Source organism: Hyaena hyaena, unplaced genomic scaffold (genome assembly GCF_003009895.1).
Source record: "Hyaena hyaena isolate Hyena2069 unplaced genomic scaffold, ASM300989v1 scaffold_432, whole genome shotgun sequence".
Classification (NCBI taxonomy): domain Eukaryota; kingdom Metazoa; phylum Chordata; class Mammalia; order Carnivora; family Hyaenidae; genus Hyaena; species Hyaena hyaena.
The window spans coordinates 500,583-527,143 of record NW_024081063.1 but is presented as its reverse complement, the minus strand read 5'-3'; the positions used below and the strand labels follow the sequence as shown (position 1 = coordinate 527,143).

The 26,561-nt window shown below is 36.6% G+C and overlaps 1 protein-coding gene across 5 annotated transcripts in view; it reads right to left on the bottom strand.

Moving 5' to 3' along the window:
- SLC41A2 (solute carrier family 41 member 2) overlaps nucleotides 1-26,561 on the bottom strand; it is a 127,760-nt gene that overhangs the window by 29,300 nt on the left and 71,899 nt on the right. For all 5 annotated transcript variants that reach the window (XR_005531856.1, XM_039252905.1, XM_039252903.1 and 2 more), the window contains exons 6-10: nucleotides 23,568-23,714; nucleotides 14,678-14,825; nucleotides 9,189-9,268; nucleotides 5,679-5,810; nucleotides 4,123-4,271 (exon numbers count right to left, since the gene is read on the bottom strand). Coding sequence is in view for 4 of the 5 variants with exons in the window: in XM_039252905.1 (XP_039108836.1) it covers nucleotides 4,123-4,271; nucleotides 5,679-5,810; nucleotides 9,189-9,268; nucleotides 14,678-14,825; nucleotides 23,568-23,714 (656 nt within the window). In the remaining variant the exon portion in view is untranslated. The remainder of the gene's footprint in view (nucleotides 1-4,122; nucleotides 4,272-5,678; nucleotides 5,811-9,188; nucleotides 9,269-14,677; nucleotides 14,826-23,567; nucleotides 23,715-26,561) is intronic.

The following is a 26,561-nucleotide window of genomic DNA, read 5'->3' as shown; positions in this document are numbered from 1 at the left end:
GGGGGCACCTGGGTGGCTCAGTGGGTTAAGTGTCCGACTTAGGCTCAGGTCATGATCTCATGGTTCATGAGTTCAAGCTGCGCACTGGGCTCTCTGCTATCAGCATGGAGTCCACTTGGGATCCTCTGTCTCTCCCTCTCTCTGCCCCTCCCCTGTTCCCTCTCTCTCTCTCTCTCTTTCTCTCTTTCTCTGTCTGCCTCTCCTCTGCTTGTTCTGTCTCTCTGTGTCTCTCAAAATAAATAAGCTTAAAAAAAATCTACTCTGGCAGATATCTGATTCTTGGGGAAGAAGAAAAAACTAAAACCCATAAAAATGAAAGTTGTGAAAGATATATAAGAAAAGCCAATCAATATTCTAAGATTATAAAAAAACATTTTCTGATTGTCATCTGAGATGAATGCCTCACCACTTATAATTCCATTTTTAATAACGAGCACCAGCAAACACTTAAATAGCATCTGTTATGTTATAAGCTTCATATAATTAACTCATTTAATCTTCACAATGAGTTTGGGGTAGATACTCCTATTCTTCCCATGTTATAGAGGAGGTAACTGAGATTCAGAGAAATGAATATTACTCTTTCCTCCAGTTTTCCACACTTTACTTGTCAGAATGTAAGTAGAGGTTAAAAAAAGACATGCAGGATTTCTCTGAGTACAGGCTGAAATCTAATATTTTTATAAGTTGAGAAACATTACTTTTTTCCTTCATTGACTCAGGTGAAATGATGCATGATAGTATGTTGGCACAGAGCCATAAACGTAAATGTAAAATCAATCCATGAGGCTAAGAGGTAGAGTTGCAGATATAAACGTGCTCTAAAAATGGCATGTTTATCAATAGACCAAAGAACAATCTCTGAATATTTTCCCACTGGATTGAAGAATGCATCTTTTTCATAAGACTTACACAGAGATAAATGACCGTATCATTCACAGCGATAAAGGTAGCTAGCAGTAAAAAAGCATTTGAAATAGCTTCTGTCCCTACTGAGCAGTAGAAAAATATTACTCCCCAGGCAGAGTTAGTTGTTTTTCTTCCAAACTCTGCAAGCACTTTCTATGTAGCTTTCCTTAGCATTTGTATATTAGATCACAACATAATTATTTGTGCCTGCAATGCAGACCATGAGTTCTGGAGGATAGGGGGTGAATTTATTCATCCTGGGATTTAAAACTCATCTCTGCATCTAGTAGAATAAAGGTTTATTGGATGAATAAATGAATGAATGATTCGAGAAGTGATTTTTAATAAACTCTCAGGCACTACACAGCATTACAGAAAAGGTTTAAATATCAATGAAGTCATATGGGTGTTTGTGATTTTAACAACAGATTCAAGTCTCCCTTGCCTAGTATTTAAGGCCTTTCCAAACCAGCCCTAATCTACTTTCTCAACCTTATCTACTCCCTCTTCCTAGTTGTATCCTAGGCATAAATTACTTTCTGTCTCTCTCTTTTTAATGTTTATTTATGTATTTTTGAGAGACTGAGATAGAGTGAGTGGGGGAGGTACACAGAGAGGGAGACAAAATTCCAAGCAGGCTGCACGTTGCCAGCGCAGAACCGGATGTGGGGCTCGAACTCATGAATTACAAGATTATGACCTGAGCTGGAACCAAGAGTCAGATGCTTGACCAGCTGAGCCACCCAGGCGCCCCAAGAATTACTTTCTCGTTCTGACACAAGCTCTGTGCTTTCTCATCTCTACACTCTAACTCGGTAATCTCCAAAAGCTTTAAATTATTTAGCTATAGTATAAAATACCTGAGCATGCTTATTTAACACTGTGCTAATACATTGTGTTTATAATAAAACAATCATAAAAACAGATGAAAACAGACATTTTAAGCAAATGAGGAAAGATATATAAATACAAGTTTTAATTTTTTCATCCTGGACACGATGGATTGATCTGGATGTACTTCACTTTGAAAATCACTGATTTACAGGAGAAGAACAAATCTTGTAGAGCTTTTATTGAAAATTAAGTGAATCAATACATGTAATACACTTAGAACAGTACTGGTCACAAAGGCCCAGTGTATATGTTATCTCTTCCAAGAATTATTTGAATGCACTTCTTATGAGGTTAGGATTTCTCACTGTAGGAGGCACTAACCCTACAGAGTTTGGCAAAAAGCTGAGCCTTAGAAGCCAAAATAAAGTAGAAACAGTTGGAAAGGTTGTGTTTATGGAAAATGATGCAAAGGAAAAAAGAGGTAATTATTAACCTCAAGAAAAATAAAGTACACAAAAAGCAAATATAATCATACTATATTATCTGGCTCTATAGTACATGATGTTTACATAGGCCTAATCAGACAAACACTAACTGCAAATTTAGCAAAAACTTGTGATATAACTAAATGGAAAAGATGGGGTTTTAACATAGCCCCTCAAATCCTCAGTTTTTATTAGCAAGTCTAAAGTTTAGGAATGTTACTTTAAAACTTGCAGATACCTATCAGAAGAAACAGCTAAAATATTTCAGTGATTATCTCTGAAGAATGTGATTGGAAAGCTAGAACACTTTGGTACTATTTAATTTTTAAATTTTGTGCATGTATATCAATCATAGATTTTGAAAATGAAGTCAATTTTCTTAGATTTTAAAATTAATAACCTCCCACATAAAGATGGCAAGCTGAATGTATACGTTCAACTCTACCCTCTACAGAAACTTCAGTGACACAACAGAGAAAAAATGTAGAAAGGTACAGAGAGATCCCAGAAAGAAGAGGGGGGGAGAAAGATAAAGAAATAGAGAATAAGAAAAGATCAGGGGTACTGGGTGGTTCAGTTGGTTGAATGTCCAACTTGGGCTCAGGTCATGATCTTCCAGTCTGGGAGTTCGAGCCCCAATTCAGGCTCTGTGCTGACAGCGTAGAGCCCTAGAGCCTCCTTCAGATTCTGTGTCTCCCTCTCTGTGCCCCTTCTCCAGCTCATACTCTGTCTCTGTCTCTCTCAAAAATAAACGTAAAAAAAAAAGAAAAAAAAAAGAAATGATTGGAAATTTAATGCAAGTGTTTTAGGAATCAAATAATAAGACTCCAGGAAGAGGGGTGCCTGGGTGGCTCATTCGGTTAAGCATCTGGCTTTGGTTCAGGTCATGATCTCACGGTTCGTGCGTTCAAGCCCTGTGTCAGGCTCTGTGCTGACAGCTCAGAGCCTGGAGCCTGTTTCAGATTCTGTGTCTCCCTGTCTCTCTGACCCTTCCCTGTTCATGCTCTCTCTCTCTCTCTCTCTCTCTCTCTCTCTCTCTCAGAAATAAATAAAACATTAAAAAAATTTTTTTTAAATGACTCCAGGAAGAGAGAATGGAGAAAATGATGAAAAAAAAATCAAATAAATAATTCATAAATTTTTCCTAGAACTAATGCACATAAACTTTTAGACTGAAAGGGTCAAACAATGTCCAACAAAATGGACAAAGTACATCCAAACCAGGGCATATCAATGTGAAATTTAAAAGCAAGAGGAAAAAAAGAGAAGATCTTGCAAGCTTCTAGGGAGATAAAAAGAAGTTATGTACAATGAGATCAGCAGTGAGAAGAGCACCTGTTGTTCTTCTCATGGTAACAGAAGTTAAAAGGCACCAAAGTAAAGCCTTTAAAATTCTAAAAGAAACAATTGTATAGCCAGTCAACCTATTTATGGAAAAGTATTTTACAAACTGCAAAGGTTCTTATGCACTCTCGGGCATCTATCAGAAGATGTGCTCATACAACATACAACAAAATAAGGGAAATTCGCGGAATTCAGGAAATAGGAAATCCGAAGGTTCTATTTATCAGGTCATATTAAATGGAAAAGTATTTTACAAACTGCAAAGGTTCTTATGCACTCTCGGGCATCTATCAGAAGATGTGCTCATACAACATACAACAAAATAAGGGAAATTCGTGGAATTCAGGAAATAGGAAATCCGAAGGTTCTATTTATCAGGTCATATTAAAAGCGATCATGAGCTTACTGGTTTTAGGAAGATGAAATCCATATGAAGGCTTTCAGTTGCTTTTTGAAATGTTAACATATTTCATATGCTTTCAGATTTGCATAGCTATGCTTTTACAGCAGTCTGAGCATAAAAGAGATTACAAGAGCTTTCGACTCTTACCTGTAGCACAGCAGCAAATAAGTACACTACTATGAAGATGACAGTTAAGGAAGTGTGACCACTTTTCATCAAATGAATAGTGTAGAGGAAAATTAAATGTCCGGGAATGACTAGAAGCAGTAGAACTTGAGCAGACTTATTATTCACTCCTATAACAGAAAATGTACAAGTTCAAACAAAATCGTATTTTGGTTAATAATAGGTCAGTTATTAAAATTTAAGGATTAATTTCTACTTACTATACTGAAAAGCACGGCATAAAATTCCATTGCTGGGGCACCTGGCTGGCTCAGTCGGTTAAGTGTCAGCTCTTGATTTCGGCTCAGGTCATGATCTCACAGTGGGACATGATATCGAGCCCCATGTCACCATTCACCTACCCTCGCTCCCTCCCTTCCCCACTGGGCATGGAGTCTCTTTGAGAGTCTCTCTCTCCCTGTCCCACTGCCCTTTCCCTGACTTCAAGCACCCATATGCACATGCAGGCACCCTGGCTCTCAAAATATAAAAAATAAAAAATTCTGTTGCTAACAATACATTTCAACTTTTCACAATTCACTTAATTCTTTGAAATTCTTACTGTCTGTTATAGGCTAATTAAATGACAGGAAATTGATAAAAACTTGCTATGAAGAACACGGGTCAGATTTTAATGTCTATCATAGTAATGAAGGGAAGGCAAAAGAAAACACATAAAGTTCCTAAAGCTAAGGAATATTTTATTTGTTTAACGTTTATTTATTTTGAGAGAGAGTGAGTGAGCAAGCAGAGGAGATACAGAGAGAGGGAGAGAGAGAGAGATTCCCAAACAGACTCTGAACTTAAACCACAGAGCCTGATACAGGGCTCAAACCCACAAACCATGAGATCATGACCCGGGCTGAAACCGAGTCAGATGCTTAACTGACAACAGTCACTCAGGGGCCCCAGGAATGTTTTAATTTTATTTTCCCTTTAGAGTTCTTCCACTGTTATCATTGAGCATTTCTCATCCTCATTCAAAAGTCAATCATAACCTTTATTTTCATCAAAAAAGAAGTGACAAGAATTGTGAAGTTTAATATCGTGGTCTTAGTTTTTTGTTACTCACTGCCCGAGTGACATAAACAGGGCACTGCTCTTTGTAAGAGAAGTTATCCCTCGCCTTCTCTTTGGAATCAAATGTTTACATTTAGAAAAGCCAAAAGGATTAATACAGTACAGACAGTGTATCTGTCACTCTAGATCAGCTAGCTGTGCTTTTTTCTTGTGTGTTTAAGGTTCCTCTTTCTTGACTCATGAACAAGGTATCCCAGAGAAAAGAATGAAAGAGAAAAAGTATACAAAGCTCCTCAGCAGCTGCAGACTTGATACAAATAACTTTCTGTTCACTGAGACTTCATGAACATAGTCTATTCTATTTAAAATCTATTCAAGTCTTAGGAAAAACACTGTAAAAAAAAAAAAAGGCCATGCAAAACGCTGACAAAATATGTATTCAGCAACTGTTGCCTGCCTATATGCTCAGAGCAGAATTATTCCTGATATAAGATACGCAAAAATCCACAAGCACATACCTGGACCAAAAAAAGTTCTAAACGGGTAGTAACAACCTTTGGGTTCATCAGGCAGTTCTCCTGGAATGCTATGTAAATGGAGGTAGGTAGAAATCCTGCTAGCCTGAATGGCCACCAAATTACCACCGATGCCTGAAACAGAAGGAAAAACAAAGCAGTTATCCTCATATGTTAAACAACTTGCATAAATTCAACCAAAGGCAAGCTTTCTTTGTGTTCTATCCTAGGCCAATAAAAGAAACAAAAAAGAATTCTTCTGAAATGTTGATTTATTTAATATTGAGGTAGATATTCCAAAGGCATAAAGTCATTATTAGGAACGACTCTTGCAATATTTTTTCAAATCTGACTCATTGACTGAAAGCAGACCAGATGAAATAATTTTTTTTTTTAATTACTATCACGGCCAAGGTATAAATCTAGGTAGCGAGATATTTAATACTTATCTCCTTAATGAGAGGAAAAATAAGCTTGATTTAAAAAAAAAAAAAAAAAAACAGACAAGATACTTTTTTGCTCAGGTGACTAAAGAAATTGGTATAAGAGACTGAAAAAATACTCCAGAAAGTTATCTTTTAACCTAGATTATTCACTCAAATACTTTACAGATCTGCCCTATAGGAAACTTTAAGCAATTTGTCTTGGAAAAGGGAACATAAACCCAGATGGAAATATGAAACTACACAAAGAAAAGAAGAATGCTAGAAATGTAAAATATATCAGAAAATAGAAAAGGTATTTTTCTCATTTTTAATCTCTTCAAAGAACATCTGACCATTTAAAGCAAAAGTAATAACAATGTACATAAGGTTTATAACAAAGTAGAATATATGGTGAAAAGAATAGATAAGAAAGAATGAAAATCCAAGTATACTAATGTAAAGTTCTTTTTTATGTAAATGGCTAAATTATTATTTGAAAGCACACTGTGTTAAAGATACATATTATAAACCCTAGAGCAGTAGTTTGCAAAATATGGTCTAGGGTCTGAAGGAAGGTTAATTCTAGAAATTCTAACTCCTTGCTAGCACAAGTCCCAGAGGGAGAGATTCACATTACATATCAGCATGATAAAGATCTGTAAGAAATCCTGTAGTAAAGAAATCTATTTGACCTCATGCTTCCAAAACTGAATGGATAACAAAAACTCACTTTTCAAGTTATACTTATTAATACCTCCTAGAACTAGTATTATTGTGATATGTGCGCACACACGCACACACACACACACTTTAAAGTTTATTCATTTATTTTGAAAGAGAGAAAGCATGAGTCAGGGAGGGTTAGAGAGGGAGAGAGAGAGAGAGATAATCCCAAGCAGGCTCATCATGGTCAGCATGGAGCCCAATATAGCACTCGAACCCACAAACTATGAGATCATGACCTGAACTGAAGTCGGACGCTTAACCAACTGAGCCACCCAAGTACCCTTGAAATATATTTTATAAAATGCTACTCAATGCTGAGAGATGTTAGTGTTAAAAGATGTCCTAGGCAGAATAGCAACAGTGATAGGCCTTACTTTAAGGAAAGTGTGTATTCTTGTATCTAATAAAACAGATAAATGAGCAATTATTTTGAGGGGGAAAAAAATCACAGGCTTTGGAACCAAGCAGATCTGATTTAAAAACTGAGTTACCACTAGATATGAGCTATTGGACAAATTACTTTCTTATTGGGAGGATTAAATGATATGAACGTGCACAAAAGACCTGCAAGTTGTCGGTACACAGTAGGTACTCACTAGTTACCAAATGATGATGGTGATGATGATGATCATGATAAACAGGGGTCCTTTAAATAGTACATCCTCTAGCACATTTAAAATGAAATCAATTCTCAAAAGTTCCGCCTTTTTTGAGGACCATGGAATGAATCTTCTCTATCAATGTTTTTGACGAGTGGAATTTACCATAAAGTGAGCTCCCTGGGATACACAACTAAGAGATTTACTTACTAGGATACAAAAATAGATTCTACTGCCATGTAATACAATGGCTTCCAAGAAGAGCACTTCAGTGAAACTCTGAAATTATTTCTTTTGTAAATAATTTTTGTAAAGTGAAATAACAGAAATACCGATTAAAACCTTACTAATAATGGTATTGTTGTAATTTACATTTTTCCCTGAAATGCTGGACAATACAGCTCTAATGGTATTAGTGGGTAATATTTATGCTAGTGATCTCATCAACTAATATTCATTGAAGAGGATGTGAACAGGTAGAAGAAAAGCAGTAATTGTTCCAGGCAGTAGAAATTCAATCTTTGCAGGACCACAAAATAGGAATCTGGTTAGGAAGATAAAGGAAAAAGTTGTATGCATCCAAGAGCATATAGAGAGCCTTGAAAAGTGAAGCAGATTAATTCAAACTTGATTTGACAGGTAGGAGGAAACCACTGGTAAATTCATCATCTTCAGACTGATGTAATAAAAAGTGTTTAAGGAAGATTCGTCTGTTAGTGACAGTTAATTGGCATTGAATAGGGAGTGGGTCAGGAAAGCTACTCTATTACTTCAATGATGGCTGAAGTGAGATGTTAGCAGACAACAATGCCAGGACTGTTCTTGTTGTATAAATAAGTGAAGAAGTGAACTATGTTAATGGGCGAATAGACAAGGTTAGGTCATTGTCTATTCAAAGAGGATGAAGGGCCAAGTTGATGGTGCCATGATTTTAAGGGTGGATGACAGAGAGGAGAGTGGCACCAGGAAAATCGGGAAGGGCATCCAGAGGGGAAATGTCTTTATAGACAATTTATAGCTACACAAAAATATAAATTTTCAGTTGAAATTTGAGATATGAAGTTAGATTTAGGAGCATTTGCCTTCATAGAACATATTTTCTTACACACACATATAAAAGCAATTTATATTAAATGTGTAGCATAGCTTATGACAGGTTTTCTCTCAGGTAAAATTACTTTTTAAATTATATTGGTGTAGGTTATACTAAAATCCAATTTAATGAGTCAGCCCAAAAGTCAGTAGGACTGCATTAAATTTTCTTATTAAATGGAATTCATACCAAAAACTCTGTGAACCTAAATATTATAATTCCCTTTTTATAGATAAGAAAAAATATATATATAAGGCAGATCCACAGAGGAGTGATAGATGTTAATGGACTGCATTGACCTAACTAACTCTAATTGAGCCACAAAAATTGACAGAAACAGCAACAAAACAGGAGAGCAGAAAAACCCAAAGCCAATGATAATCCAGAACTGAAATATCATATTTTGCAACACTAACCTCAAAAATCAGGTATGACTGATTCTCAAGCTAACATCCAGTGGTAAGAGTGAAAATACAGCTGTTTTCAAAGACATGTTGTGCATACTGAGAGCAGAGACTGTCATTTCTACCATGAACACCACCCTGGGCTTGGAGGGAGAATGGAAGGGAAGGGAAGATACACCTCTTAAAATCTGAAGCCTAAGAGTCCCGTTAGCACCTGAGTATGTAATGATTTGATGCCATCGTGAAACAGTGCATCTAATTCTTACCATTAATAACTGGTGTGTAAACAACAATCCCCACCAGGTTTGGATCAGATACAGTTGTGTCCAGAATAAGGCCCCCAATGCTGAAAGAAAATTGTACAATTTAGGGAAGAGAAAAGAAATGCACTAATTTAAATGCTCTTTATGTACAAACACCTCTACTTTTAAAAACAAAATTTTTCGACATTTAAAAAACAGAATAAGGGGCGCCTGGGTGGCTTAGTCGGGTAAGCGTCTGACTTTCGCTTAGGTCATGATCTCACAGTTCGTGGGTTCGAGCCCCGCGCTGGGCTCTGTGCTGACTGCCATTTCAGAGCCTGAAGCCTGTTTCAGTCTGTGACTCCCTCTCTCTCTGACCCTCCCCTGCTCACGCTGTCTCTCTCTTTCTCTCCTAGAAATAAATAAAACATTTTTAAAAAATTTAAAAAAACCCCACCAGAATGAAAAGGAAAAATATTCAAAGTAAAAATCAATGTCAACAGTGAAATGTTGAAAATAAAACACGGCATAAGCTATAGCCCTCCATTTCAGGGCTCTCTGAACTCCAAGATGTGTTCCTTGTAAAAAGGAAAAGAATATGCTTTAAGTGGCTTAAAATGTCTGGAAGGATGTATAAGAAATTTTTAACGTCTATCTCTGGATGGAGCGGCGGACAAAAGACTGATGGTTATTTAATATCCTTCTGTATTTGCTAATTTTTAAAAACTATATCATTTATTGCTCTTATAATTTAAAAAAAGTCTTTTTTTTTTTTTTTAAGTAAGCTCTAAACCAGATATGGGGCTTGAACTCATGCCTCTGACCCCATGATCAAGAGTTGCATGCTCTACCAACTGAGCCAGTCAGGCAGCCCTAAAAAATAGTTTTTAAAAGAATATTTCTTCATTTATGAATTCAACAAAGCATTAAATGGATCATTTTTATTGTATTAAAACTAGATACAGACATAGCATCTTATCACTGGTAAACTGAAATAATGGGCTGTAGCCATAGAGAGAGCTGATTTTGAGAATGGAGGTCTAGAAAAATAACAGACAGCCACATAGAAGTAGGGCTTATATGTCCTAATGGACCGTGGAGGTTTTTAAGTTTCCAAGACCATCACTAATCAGTTAACATCAGTTTCTTCGTCTAAAGTCCTATAAAACACTGCCAGTCCCAAAACTCCCTGGGATCCTACTACCTAAATCTTCCAGGAAAATTCAACCTACATTACAGAAAAATAAACTACATGTTATCAGAGAATGGAGTTGATTGTCAAAATATCAGATCAAAATATTCTTACCACTACTCGACAATTAACATTACAAATTGTTAAATCTTTATCAATTTTTTTGGAAAATAAATGAATTGTGGCTTAATATGCCTAAATTACTAGGATTTCCCATTAAAAGTTACACTGTAGGGGCACCTGGATGGCTTAGTCGGTTTTGGCTCTGGTCACGATCTCACGGTTTTGTGGGTTTGAGCCCCGCATCAACACATCAGGCTCTGTCAGCACAGAGCCTGCTTGGGTTTCTCTCTCCCTCTCTCTCTCTGCCTCTACCTCACTTGTACTATCCATGTCTTTCTCAAAATAAATAAACTAAAAAATTTTTTTAAAAATTAAAGTTACACTGTAAAGTCCAAGAATAGTCATCCTTAGCAGTATTTTAGTATTTTAAGCTCTAGGGGCATCTGGGTGGCTCAGACCTAAGCATCTGACTTCAGTTCAGGTCATGATCTCATGGTTCGTGAGTTCAACCCCGCGTCAGGCTCTGTGCTGACAGCTCAGAGCCTGGAACTTGCTTCGGGTTCTGTGTCTCCCTCTCTTTCTGCCCCTCCCCTGCTCACACTTTGTCTCTCTGTCTCTCAAAAATAAATTAACGTTAAGAAAATTTTTTTTAATAAAAAATATTTTAAGTTCTAATTTAACTATATATATATATATATTTCATAGAACTAGTTATGTATCAAAGAAAAATCTATGTGCCAAAACAGGTAAGTTCATGGTGTGACTGTAACATGAATATTTGCTAAAATGCACATTAAAATGTTTTCATGACCCAGATAACAAGATATAGAAAAGTTAGAAAATACAAACAAAAAGAAGAAGATAAAAATCAACTATCGTGACATTATTCAGTTACACTGTTAGCATGTTGGTAGCTAGCCTCCCAGACATTTTTAAACACTTAGATTTTTAAATTTTTTTTAATGTTTTTATTTATTTGAGAGAGAGAGACAGCATGGGCAGGGGAGGGTCAGAGAGAAAAGGGGATACAGAATCTGAAGCAAGCTCCAGGCTCTGAGCTGTCAGCACAGGGCCCGATGCAGGGCTCGAACCCACGAACCATGAGATCATGACCTGAGCCAAAGTCGGACGCTTAACCGACTGAGCCATTCACGCACCCCAAAACACTTAGATTTTTAAAAATGAAAACTCACATTGCAAAAGTAGTTCTCTCTTCACTTTTATCAAATTCTGTTTTTATCAAATAAACACATGTACATTATTTAAAAAGTTAAAGTGCCACAAAGCCTATTAAATAGCCCCTGGCCCCCACCCCCAGAACCTGTTCTACACCAGCTAAGTTTTTTCAACTTCTTTAGCTGTTTCCTCTGGCAGTTAATTTTATATTTCCAAATAACACATTTATACTGTGATTTCTTAATTTTAATTTTAGACATTTACCTAACAACCTCCACTATGACGGATGAGGATTTGGTCTCGCTTGCCCTTCCCTCCCCACCTCAGCCCATTCATAAATCCCTTCCTCCCATACCCTGCTAACTGGGTTCTATAGTTCTGGTTGGAGCACTTAGGGTTTACCTTATTGTAACAATGGAATCATTATTCACAATGGAGCCACCAAGTGTTATTAGATTTCCTCACTTTTCCATGTTGCTCTGTCCTATATTTTTCCTAATTTTTTAGGTACTTATTACTAATCCAGCCTCAAATTTCTAACAAAGTTAGTGAAATGCCTTTGAATAAGTCAAAGTCTTCTGGTAACCAATCAATTCTGCTTTTTTTTTTTTTCCTTAGAGACATTTCTCCTCAAGCCCACTGTTCCCCTGCCACCCTGGACAGTTGCTTGTAGGCCTGATACACAGCTGTCAACCTGCACCTTCTCTTCAATCTCCCACACTGGGTCTTTGGATCTCTGAACAAGTCCCAACGTTTCATAGAAGCCTACTGCCCGAATCTTCCAGGAAAAAAGCAATCTACATCATAGAAAACTGAACCACATGCTCTCATGGAACGGGTTTCCTCATTCCCATGTCAGTTTCTTTCTTGATTTACTTCCTCATTTTGATAGACTATATCTTCTACCAGCTTTCCTGTGAAAGGGCATACAGGAAGCAAAGTTTTTGAGATCCTGCATGACTGAAAACCTCCTGATGCCACCCTTGTATTTGGTTGACACTGCAACCCTATTTTATCTTCAAAATAATTTCCCTTCAGAATTTTCTTGAAGGAATAACTTCAGGTGATGCTACTGGACATCATTCAGATTCCCAGTGCTTTATATGTAACTCATCTTTTCTCTCCAGGAGATTTTGGGATTTACAGTAGATTTATGATTCGGGTCCCTCCTTGTATTCACTGTGCTTGGTACTAAGTGGGCCATTTCAACCTAGAAGCCCATGGTCTTCAGTCCTGGGGAATTTTCTTGCATTATTTCTTTGATAATTTCTTCTTATTGTTTTCCTCCCATTTCCCACCTCTTTGTTTTCTGTTCTATTTTCCAGAATAGTTCCTCAACTCTATCTTCTAACTTTTCTCCTGAGTTGTTCTGTTGTTGTTTCTCCTATTTATTTATATTCTTAATTCCCAAGAGCTCTTCCTGCTTTTCCATATCCTCCTTATTAGAGCATTCTGTTCTTACATTATGGATGCCACAGATTCTCTTATTGCTTTAAGGGCAATGATGAGAGTTTTTTTGAGGTCTTTCAACTATCCCTGTACTTTCTTTGAGTACCATTTCTCTGGTCTCTGTCTTTCTTGTTAGAAGCCTTAATCAAATGTCTGGTGATCCTTTTACTGTCTGCTCCTCTGTAAAGGGCACTGCAGAGCTCACTCCTCAGCAGGTGAGTCTCTCGAAGAATGGTCAGGGGAGCATATAGCTCTTTCACTCAAGGACCCACAAGAGTCAGCAACCACAAGTTTTTCTCTAGTGCTGATCAGTCACCCCAGAAAGGAATTATTCTAATTTTCTTCCTGGGGGTATAGGCCTGACTGCCAGCATTCCATGAGCAAAGAAAAAGAAGTAGGATAGGGTTTTCACTGTTCAGCATCTAGATTTTCACTTAATCCTACTTTTCATACAGTGCTTAATCCACACCCTCACTTGTGCAGGTGTTTCTTAATCCACAGCTTCTCTGATTTAGTCTCTCCAGATTTAATTCTTGTCTTCTGCCAAGGTGGGAAGGGGGCAGTCACTTGGGTGGTCAAGCTGGAGAAGGGCTTTTAGAATCTAATTGCCTCTCACATAAACTTTCAACCAATCTTCTCCATTTCAGCTTTGAGGAGTACTTAGTGCCTCTAATTTCTTCATGTTTCTGGGTTTCTGGGTTTCTGAGAGTTAGATCAGCTCACTTCCAACGGGTGTCCCCTCACCCTGCAGGAGGTTAGGTGTTAGCTTTTTCCATTCTGGTGGTTCAGTTCAAAGTCATCCATCTGATTCCTATTTTACTAATTTTGTTGAATCTCTCACCTGCTCTCCTCTCTGTGCCCCTTCTGCCTTTGTGGTTTTATAGCTTTCTGTTCTATTACTGTCATTTTAGTAGTTTCAGGAAGGAAGAAGATAAATGTGTGTCAATATACCATGTTTAACAGGAAATTCATACTCTTTTCTAGCTGGCTCTTTTCACCAAAGGCATAATGAACATCTTTCCATGTCAATAAAAACACTGCCGTGTTATTTTTAGTGGCTAATATTCCATTTTGTGACTATACTATAATTTTTTTGATCACTACCTGCTTAGTTGCTAAGACCTCTAAGGCGGTCTCTCTCTTTTTTTGTTATTAAATTTTCCACTGTGATGAGGATCCTTACAACTTAATCATTTGCATATATCCTTAATTATGTCCTTATGTTCTGTCAAAGTTCTAGAAGTGGAAGTAGTCAAATGGTACATCCATTTCTAAGGCTGTCTGATACATGAGCAACTTACCATTAAAAATAAATAATGTCAGGTTAACACACACACACACACACACACACACACATACATACATACATGAACACTAAACCTTACTCATCAGTCTGGTAAAGATTTGGAGAAAAATTTGAAACTGGTAGACAAATGAGGTATGTCTAACTCATTCCAAGAAGTCCTGTGACTAATAACTCTACTACATGTGATAATAAAGACTTGGCTATATAAAATGATTGATCCAAGAAATAAAAATAGGCTGCTGATGTTTTAATGTATACACAGATGCAGGCATATAGAACACACACACACACACACACACACACACACACACACACATTAATACTAACCTACTTATAACCATAGCTGTTATAACAGGCTCCCAGCCTGAGTGGAGAACAGTCCTTGTGGCTGGATGTTTGGCAGCTATTATAATCCAGATAGGTGTTAAAGCCAAGAAGAAGACACCAACTAATGGAGAAATGTAGTAATACCTCTCTAAAATTAAAAAGGAGACAACATTTCAATTTCTCTTCTAACCACAGAGCAAACATAGATATCAAAAGTAAAAGTTTCCCAGAAGATAGGATGTTATCCAACATATTCACATGCTATATCTTCTATAAACATCAAACAAATTTAAAACCATAGATAAGGTAAAAATATTAGACAATTTAACCATAAACTAATATATTAGTTCAACAAACATTTATTGAATTAGTTAACTGAGCTAGATGAGAATTGCAATAATAATAATAATAATAAAATAGTAGGAATGACAAGAGTAGAAAAGCTAACATTTATTTGGCTTCTATTATTTACCAAGTACTGTGCTAAATGCTTTCTAGTCATCATCTCATGTGACTGTCCTCACAAATGTGAGACAGATACTGTCATTGGTATTTTATGAAGAAAACTGAAGCTTAAGAACATGGCTAAGAGAAAGCAAGAATGGGGAGAAAAAGGCACCTGACACCAAAGTTAGTACTCTTAACTCTCAAGTCAAATGGGGTATTGTTTTTACCCACAAAGCTCTTACAGTACAAGCATTCCAAGGAATATTGGCCAATCAATTGATAACAGATATTCTCCCAATACTTCTGACTAGTGTTCCAATCTCCAAAATAAAATAGAAATACTAAGTTTAACAAAGTTAAACACATTTCTTCACTGTTGAACTTCTCAGAACCCTTAATATGCTAAGACAGAATATAGTACACTGTGTTAACCAAAGGTTGGCCAGACCCCATAGTTTCACATCTAAATGTTACAACTTACTGTGGACAAGAAATTTAACTTCTATAAACTTCAATTTCCTTACCCATAAAATGGCAATAATAACAGTATCTATTTCATGGCGTTATTGTGAGTCTTAAGAGAATTAGTACACACAAGTAGAATAGTGCCCAGGCACCTAGCTTATATTTATTGGACACTTACTATTGTCATAATTATCATTGCCATTACCAATAACATCTTGCTATTTGGAACACACTGAGATAGAAGATTGCCAGGACTTTGTTAAAACCCCTTTGTGGTAAACTGTTTTACTTGATGACAATTATTCACTCTCTCCACATTCTTGTTATGTTTTCCAATATAGCAAAAATCCTTCTCTGCCTCATTGACTTTGGGCTTAGCTCTTTGTCTTGCTTTGTGGACATGCTGTATATTACCTCTGAACAAAATTTTAAGTGCTTTCAGAAATGACATGGATGGATGATGGATGGATGGATGGATACATAGATAGATAGATAGATAGATAAATAGATAGATAGATAGATAGATAGATGATAGATAGATAGATAGATAGATAGAATGGGTAAATATTTACTGTTTTCAGACAGTAGACACTAGACAATAGGCAATGGAAAACTGTGACCCCTGAGAGAAGGGATAGAAATGAGATAAGCCCTCCAACAGCCTCAGCTCTTTGACTTAAGGCACATTCCAGACCACAGCTCAGGAAGGGAAAACTCGAGCAGAGTGATGCTAGGGCAACAGGAATTCATAGAACAAAATACTAGAGAAGAGGAAGCTCTCAGAGAAAGAGCTCGTGAACTGAATACTAAGCCATGCATGCATAGAGGGAACTCCACAAGGCTAGTCCAAGAATAACTGGGGAGTCATAAACTGAAAACTTCCCAGAGTTTACAAAGGGCTGGAAGTCATTCAAGAGCTAATCTTGTAGAGAAGACAGTCCTCTTTGAACACTAAGAAGATTTAGTAAAGACCTGAGAATGGTCCCATCTTAGTAGTAGGGCCAGCCCCAGCGTAAAGTCTACTCAAGATGGGCTCCAATAACGCTTGATACCATGCCTTGTAAGGCTAGAGCTAATCCACGATTAACTGCCTACCAGAATAAAATCAAACACTTTGCAAAGAAAAACAGAACAATTGAGCACTCAATGATATTATGTCACAATATCTAGCACACAACCAAAAATTATGTTTAAGTGTTGGGAATAATATTTAGTCACATTTACAAGCTTAAATACTCTGAGATACTCTATTGGCCTTAGACATTTCTCCTGTCTCTCAAAAGTCTCCACGAACTTATGACAATCTTTATAAATCTAGCAAATTAAATGTACAAATACAGCAAGTCTTCACGTTTTCATAAATTTTCATATAATGCATACAAATTTGGGAATATTTATATTTAAAATCACAAGAATAAGTCAATTACTTAATTACAAATTTAAGACAGAATTAGAAGACTGACATGTTTTTCTAATGGGCGAAGTTACAAGTATATTAAAAAAAAATCCATGTTTTGCCTCTTCAGCATAAAACCATTAATACCATGAGTCTGATTCCCAAATATTTTTATAGTCAATTCTAAATATCCTCAGGGATACAAGTTGCCTACCCCTTCTTAAATCAGTGACACGATCTCAAAACAGTTTTGTAATATCATTTTAGCTGACCAAGGTTTTATTATTATAAGAGATTTCAGCCAGGACATTCCTGGATTCTTCTCAATGATTCTAATAATTACTATGTACAGTAGAGGCCTCACCTTATAACTTAAAGACAGACTTGAGCTCACAGTCCTTGTAGTGAATAGTCTTAGATTTTAGTTAAACGTTACTAAATCTTTCAGCATCACATAAAATTCTTCAATCCTTATCCAGACTCTTATCTTTGAATTCTATATTTCCTCATCTTAAAATATTTAAAGATCTTCTTGCCTATGATTAAAGATGTTTGAACTAGATCAATTTTTTTTCCTAATAGGTAGGAACAATTACTATAAATATTAAAATAATATCCAACCAAAATTTCTCATGGTTTTAGCTAGATCACATCTTCAAAATAATTATGCTAACAAAATCCATTATTTTCTTCCATTTGAAGGGACATGACTAATGCTACACAGAGTGTCATTTTCTCCATGAATTTTTATAAAAGATTGAAAAAAATAACTTTACTGAATGGATTCCCAGTTTTCCTTGTTAAAACATTAGATAAGGATAAACAACATCCCAGTTAGAAGGCATTCTTACCTCTTAAAACAACTAAGGTTGCCAAAATCTCTTTATAGGATCGAAGAGAAAACTAAAGGCAAAATCCACTAACCACAAATGAAAAGAACTATTCTGCTAAGTCAGATCATCTTAGTACTTCATTTTTAGGCCAAAAAAGGAGCACGATGCTCAGCATTTGAGTTCTTCTCAACATTAAATCTCTGGAAGGACGTCTGCCGTTGCAAGAGGCACCTACCGACTCAACCCCAGGGTCACTGCTAGAACTTTCAAAGCGGGGGGAAAATTTCTCAGTAAATCAACTAAAAATAATGAGTGGGCAATTCCTCAAAAAGCTAAACAAAGTTATCATATGACCCAGAAATTCCACTGCTAGGTAACTACCAAGAGAACTGAAGACATATGTTCATACAAAAATTTGTACAAGAATGTTCATAGCAGCATTTTTCATAATAACCGAAAGTGGAAGGAACCCAAATATCCATGGAATGGTAAGTGGATAAACAAAATGTGGTATAGTCACACAATGTAATATTATTCAGTCCTGATTCATGCTACAATACAGGTGAAACTTGAAAGCATACTCAGTAAAACAAGCTGGACATAAAAGGTCATCCCTTTTGAGGAAAAGTCCAGAATTCGCAAACCCATAGATAATAGATTACTGGTCACAGGGGCTGGGCAAAGAGTAGAATGGGGAGTGACAGCTAACAGTTTCTTTATTAGGTGATGAAAATCTTCTGGAATAGAAAATAGGTTCTATTAACAGTAGGTTGTACAATCTTATGAACGTACTAGAAACCACTGAACTGTATACTTTTAAAAGGTGAATTGTGTGGAATGTGAATTGTATCTCAATTTTTAAAAATTCTAATAATGAAAAAAAGGAGGGGGAACTACAGTCTTCAAAAATGTCAGTGCCCTGGGGTACCTGGGTAGCTCACTCGGTTGAGCATTTGATTCAGCTTAGGTCATGATCTCAGGGTCATGGGATCAAGCCCTGTGTCAGGCTCCGTGTCCGGTGTGGGAACCTGCTTGGAATTCTCTCTCCCTTTCCCTCTGCTCCTCCTCAGCTTGTGCTCTCTAAAAAAAAAAAAAAAAAAAAAGAGGGGCACCTGGATGGTTCAGTTGGTTAAGTGTCTGACTTCAGCTCAGGTCATGATCTCACTGTTTGTGGGTTCGAGCCCCACATCAGGCTCTGTGCTGAACGCTTGCTTGGAGCCTGGAGCCTGTTTTGGATTCTGTGTCTCCTTCTCTCTGCCCCTCCCCGCTCATACTCTGTCTCTTTCTCTATCTCTCTCAAAAATAAATAAACGTAAAAAAAAGAAAGAAAGAAAGAAAGAGAGAAAGAAAGAAAGAAAGAAAGAAAGAAAAAAGTCAATGTCCTAAAGACAAAGAAAAAATATATACATATATACATACATATAGAGAGAGACAGAGACAGAGAATAAAAAACAAAGCAAATGGGGTAAAATGTTAACATTAAGTGAATCTGGGTCCGGGTATGCAAGATTTTTAATATTATTTTAATTTTTGCAGCTATTGTATAAGCTTAAAATTATCTCCAACTACAAAGAAAATTTAAACATTAAAAAGGTAGGAAAACCATGATAAAATAAAAATTACTAAAACTGATTTACTGTAACCCATTACTATCTCAATGTCCTGAGAAATCTAACATGCCCATTCCCCCCAAATTATGATTATATAGGACCTTCCTATCTTTTTCCTGGCTAACATCTAACTCAATTCTGATGGCTAAGGAAAAATTACAAATATAAGAAAAGGGAAGACTCTAAAACATTTCTCTTTGTAGGATATATTGGTGTTTTATAGATGTCATAAAATTAAGGACTTACTTTCAGAAAAACACGAAGGACACAATCGGCCAGAGAAAATGCTCGATTAAAAGCCAACCACGAACTTCTGCATTAATATCAAAATCTAAAATAATGTCTTCCTTCTATATGAAATACATTTAAATAATCCTAGTCAAAATGATATTTTGTATTAATTTCTAGGTAGATCACAATGGGTGTTTTCATAGGGTGAAATCCACACCCTAATCCTAGAACCTCTGGATATTACCTTATAGGGCAAAAGAGGCTTTGCAGGTGTGATTGAGTCAAGTGTTTTGAAACGCAATTATTCTGGATTATTAGGGTGAGCCCAAAATGTGATCATGGGTGTCCTCCCAGGCAGCAGTGATAGGGAGATCTGACTTGAGAAGAGCAGGCAGTGTGACCACAGAGGCAGAGACTGAGTCATGCAGCTACAAGCCAAGGAATCCCAGAAGCTGCCGGACGATCAGAGACAAGCAAAGGAATTTTCCCCCGAAATCTTCAGAAGAAACCAGCTCTGTGGACACCTTGATTCGGGGTCTGTTTGAGTCATGTTAGACTGCTGGCCTCCATAACTGTGAGAAAATTGATTTCTGTTCTTTCACAGACTTTGCGGTAATTTGTTCTAGCGCAATAGGAAATGAATACAGGTGTACAGAGAAAGCTTCGCGAATTTTAAGCCTAATAAATGTCTGCGTGCATTAGTATTGATTCTGTGATATAAGTTGACCAGGGCAAAGCAGGGATGAACACAGCTCAAGTGGTTTAAATTGCTATGATTCTACTTAACTACTAAACCTAAGAGCCATCTTTTAGATTCATGGCTTTGATTGTTAGTGGCATTTTGCAACTATTGTGACATAATTTCAATAATATTCATTATTCTCATCTTAAATTATTTTGAAATATATAGGTGCTATGAGTGACATTTTTATGACAGCTCTTTCTGTGTGAGCAACAAAGAAATGGGCATTGTAAGTTGTCGATTGTTTAAATGCCCTCTGCTATAACTATGAGAATTTTCTCACTAACTTCCAGGAATCATAAATTAAGACGGTGCTGAAAACACCTGAAGAAGAGTGACATGCAAGACAGATTTAGATTCTACTCATATCGTCACTCATATCAAGGCCATGATATTCTAGAACATCCTGTAAATAACTAGCTGGCATCCCTGCTAGCTTCCACAGCCTGAAGCAACCTGAGGCTGATCGTTATTGTCCTTATGGCTTCAACTAAGTCATCTTCTTAAAGGTAACCTCAAAGAATGAGAAATCAGTCAACACTGTGCTTCTCAAATCTTGCCTAAAGAAGAAAAGTTGACAGTTTCTCAAATCAATAAAATCAGGTATACATAAGAATTATATAACCATGCAGTTACATTATTTTTTAAATACATTATTTTTTAAATAGCTTTCAAAAATTACTATTGTTTAAACATTACTGTATGAATGAATAAATACCTTTATATTTTCTCAGCAATTCATACCAAAGCGTATCATAGTCCAGAGCTTAGATTACTTTCTAAACTAACTTTGTATTTTCTTTTCTATTTCGAGATCTCTCCTAGCCATATGCTGCCATTTAAATTTTTCCTTAGGGATATTAATCCCCCTGATTCTTTCTGCTAAGGCAAGATATTCTTCCAATATTTCCCTAATACTATGTGGACAAAGAGCTATAATGACCCATAAAATACAAAGAATGTTATAAGAGAAGTATCAATGTAATGCTACAGGAATCCAGAGGAGGAAAAGATCAATTAACATTAGGGAAACGTATGAATGTAGCATTGAAAAATGACAATTCTGACTGGCCTTAACGGAAGGAAAGGGAATGACGTAAGAAAGAGAACACTTGTGGCCAATGTATGAAAATTGGTACTGGCTGAGTCTGGCAGGAGTAACGATCACTGGAAAGTTTCTGCTGACTCCCAGAGGCCTAAACACCAGGCTAAAACTTCAACTTTGTTAAATGAGCAACAAAACCTTAGGTGACAACACAAAATACAGTCAATAGGAATAAACAAAGCTCTGCACTTGTTTTGTCCTTTTTGAGGAGATGAAAAGAGGGAAAATCCCATATTTACTACGAACATTAGAAAACAGCAAATTTTATCAGAACCAAAGGAAAAGTAACAGACTGAATTAACGTAGCATGAGCTTCAGTAACCTGCATCAAAACTAACAAGACAAGAGGGGAGCTATTCAAAGTCATTTCTAAGTATCCATAATTCAAGGCAAGGAACTCAGTGAGACTTTTCTTATTGCCCAGTTCTTTGGGACCTGGGGAGTACACGGCCCCTATTCGTAATGGAAGCCTGTGGCTGCCATGAAATCCTCTTATCTCTAAAGACTGCTAAGTATTCCCAATGCAGTTCAGGAATTAAACTTCGTTTCTAAGAATTAGGCATCTCAGCAGGATGAATGGGGCTTTGGAATTTAAACCAGAACACCACAAATACTATAATGATCTTACGAGGCCCTCTAGTGCTCACAGTGTAGGCAAGTTATAATCAAACACTGACCCCAGAAAAACCCTTCTCTGTTAAATCAACTATGGACTCAATCAGCAGCCCATCAAAAAAATATAGAGAGCACTTTAGGGAAATAAGTGATACAGATAACATGTAACGAGCCTATTTTGATTAATTCATCTTGAATTACATTGAGCCACCTTTCATAAGACAAGTAAAGGCCCAGAAAAGCCTAAGCAGTATTTAATAATAAAATTACTTTTCAAAATAGAAATCATTCTGTTTTGCTTTTTCATTTATTCATCCAGCTAAACTACTAATGTATCACATACAACCCTCAAAATAGTGAAAGCTTTAGATAGCAACACATGATGAAGTCTTTTGTAAGAAGCTCATAACTAGAGAGATTTAAAAAACACACATTTTTTTTTAAGTCAGTACACATTATTTTCCTCAAAAGTTGATTTATCTTCTGGAATATCATAATATTGAGTCTGTATCATTGTAACAATTATATTTATTATGGCATTCTTCAATAGCATTACCTTTCTTACTTTCTTACTCCTGGGACCTCAACTGAGGAGATATCAGCACCTGAGAAATGTGTTACAACTGACTTCATGTTAATTTAGGTTCCCAGGTCTGAAAATAATGTACCTTTCTTTCTGTGTACGTAAGGGAACCCATCCTAGAACCACCTTCCAGCCCCAGCCCCACCCTACCCTCAATGGTCTTGGCAAGACCCATAGAATAATACTAGAAAGAAACCCTTTACCCGCTTCTGCTTCCCCTTTCATTTCTCTTACCTCATCCTCACAGTGGGAGAGACTGACCTAACGGTAAGACTAGGGAAAGGGACATAGCCATGCCTAACTCATCCCTTTTCTCTTTTGGGATCCAGCCTACTGATGACAGCTTCCCTTCCCCAATGCAGTTAACCTGTTCCTCTGGGGAGGTGAGGTCTCCAAGTTGTCCAGCTACCTGCCTGTGAACAGGTGAAGGAGTCTAATACCTTATGCTCTGGGACAGTGTACAATGCACATATCAAAACACTGTGGGTTGACTCCTCCCTGGTTACACACTTAGTGAAGGGGCAGAATTCACAGACCACGAGGCCTGTGTTCAGCCTTCCTACCAGTAGTGGGTAACATGTATAACCTCTATGATCCACAGTTTTCTCATCTGAAATTAGGGATGATAATTCTTACCTTATAGTATAAGAAGAGGGAAAAAAAGGGGGGGGGGGGAATATGAGAACCGCAACACATAGTAGGTATACAACAAATGGCAGTTATTGTTCTAATCAGTCCCAACCACAGTTCTACTGCAGACGAAGGCCACGGGTTCAAGACATTGTTGCAACAATTATTTAAAGAGACTCTGAAGAGCATATTTAATTAATTTTTAATTAATATTTAATATCAAGTCAACTCACCCAGACAGGCGTACAAACCCTGACTTATCCAAGCTAATATGGCAAGAGTTATGAGGTCACCGAAACTAGCAGCAATGGGAGTAGCAACGTTATCAGGGTTTATGCCAGTCTTCTTTGAACCAACGATAACCCCAACCATTATTATTCCTGGAAGAAAGAAAACTCATTACTTTTTATGCTATGATTTAGAGAAAATCAATCCCCTAAATACTGAAATATAAAAGCTAGACAAAGAGTGAGTACATCACTTCCAGTTAGACTGCTTAGATAAGCTGACTAAAGCAAACAAAACATTTTACTCTAATGCTCTGGCAAAATGCCTTTCAGCAAATTCCAGGTAGGGATCATAGAAGATTTGAGAAGTTCAGTGTTGCATTTAGAGACCTGAAAAGCTACTGTAAAATACCTGAAAAGCTACTGTAAAATAACATTCAAGCTAAAGTTTCAAATTTAGTAAGATGTAGGTCTTAGATGTAATGTATTTGTGTATATGTATCAAACCCAAAGATTTTATTTTAACCCTCAAATAAAGAATGAAAATATCAAAGAAAGGCGATTCATATTTATATGCACAGCAATTGGGAAGAAGGCCAACAAAAACAGCTTTGTCTACACGGTGGTAGCCAGAATGCTTGCTTCATTTTGTTATTTGAAAGGATTGAAGTATTAAGAGGGAAGTAATTAAAACTTGAACACTGGAGACCAGAACACAAAAGGCAGTCGTTGTAAAGGATATTCTTTAAACCAAAGATTCTATGAACCTTCAACTAGAGAACAGAAGATGAAAATATGACTGTGTACTTGTTCTCCTAAATATTTTCTTGAATCATAGAAATGGGGAAGGGGAGTGATAACATTTATATCCATACCCAATTGTATAGATTTTCTCATGCCAACATTTAGAGGATGCAGTGCAGGAAATATGTAAGATTAGTTTACTTATATGCTACCCATGGACCAGTATGGAAGCCTAAATATGGCTATGGGGTTGGGGGGATCTGAATCTCACTACATTTTTAGACTGAAAATGACTCAAAATGATTGTATTCTAGTATTACTCATTTTATAGATTAAAAAAAAACTGAGGTCCTGGGAGCAGAGCTTAATTTCTTGTGGAAGGTCAAAGAGCTTGTAAGTAACTTTAGTTCAATGTTTTCTACTACCCCATAAAGCCAAAATTATTAAAAGTAGAATTTTTATCTTGCTTCAAATAATGTCTCACCTCTTATATTCTGGAGATGTTTTCAATCTATAGACTACCTTTCCCATAATATTGTAAAAAGGAAAAAAAAAGCAATAGAAAACAATTTTAAATGTATTATGTAATAATCAAGATGTGATCACAAAGAATTTGTTTTCTATTTTTTTAATGTTTTTTTTTTTTTTTTTTTTGAGAGAGAGAGACAGAGGGATAGAGAGTGAGAGAGCACAAATGGGGGAGGGGCAGAGAGAGAGAGACACAGAATCCAAAGCAGGCTCCAGGCTCTGAGCTATCAGCACAGAGCCTGACACAGGGCTCGAACACACAAAGTGAGATCATGACCTGAGCTGAAGTCAGACACTTAACCAACTGAGCCACCCAGGCACCCCAAATTCTTTTTTCAAAGTCAGCATATTTAAAGATCAACATGGAAATTTTTCCTAGGACAGAATGCCATCCATCTTTTCCACTGAAAACAAATATTTTGCCGTCATGGGCCAGCGAAAAGAGCTGGGAGTGAGGAAACAGGTTTTAATTCTGATTTTCTGCAAACAAGCTGATGAAATTGGACAAGTCACCTTAACTGAGTCAGTTTTCTTACAAAAAGTGGTTAATAGTATCTGCTCTCTCTATATACATAAAGGTCCAACTATCATAAAATTAGAACACACATTATTCAAAGTAACATGCTTTAAGTAAATGTATTTTAAAGGTCTGAATTCTTATGGTTTTGAAAATCCTAGGCAATACCAATAGTTTTTACTTAAAACTTTTAAACAATTATTTATAAATGAAACAAGAGTAGAAAAGAGAAGCAAATGAACTTAAAGAAAAAGAAGCTAATGTTTTAACTTTTTGTGTGTGTTTCTTTATGTTTGAGGGGGTGGGGAGAGATGCAGACAGAGGATCAGAAGCAGGCACTGTGCTGACAGCAGAGAGCTCATCGTGGGACTCGAACTCATGAACCATGAGATCATGACCTGAGCCAGAGTCTGATGCTTAACCAACTGAGCCACCCAGGTACCCCAACTTTTCTTTCAACCAGAAATTAATTTCCCAAAAGCTTAATTTCATCCTGCTTTGGCCAGTGTTAACACCACTTAATTCTCTAGTAATTCTATGTATAGATAAGAAACTACCCTTAATATAATTGAAGTACCAAAACAAAATGCTTGAACATATTTTGAAAGTCAAGTCTTAATCTTAATAAGATTCTCTAAAGTCCCAGAACCTAACCAAAAAAGTTAGCTTAACAGTTGTATATTCACCTGACATAAGAATTTTCTATTTTTTGCCTTGCTGGTGATTTAAGGGTAAGACGATATTTATAAAATAAGAATGACTGATTTCATAATAGGCTAGTTCTCTAATGTTAAGTTCTTAACAAACAGAAAGAATGATATCCCAACTGAAAAATTTTAATGTAGTTAACTTTTTTAAGTTTATTTATTTATTTGTTTTGAGAGGGAGGGAGGGAGGGAGGGGAAGGGGCAGAGAGAGAGAGAGAAGAGAGAGAAGCCCAAGCACGCTCCATGCAGTCAGTTCAGAGACTGATGCAGGGCTTGATCTCACAAACCATGAGACCATGACCTGAGCCGAAATCAAGAGTTGGATACTCAACCAACTGAGCTACCCAGGTGCTCCAAATGTAGTTAATTTTTAAAACTCTGACTCTTTCAAAGTCTAAAGCCAGCAATATACTGTGTTGAGCGTATGGTTATATTTGTATTGCCACAGGAATAGTGGGAAAAATTTTTTGAAATCTGAAAATTTTTTAAAGTTTACAGCTTTTG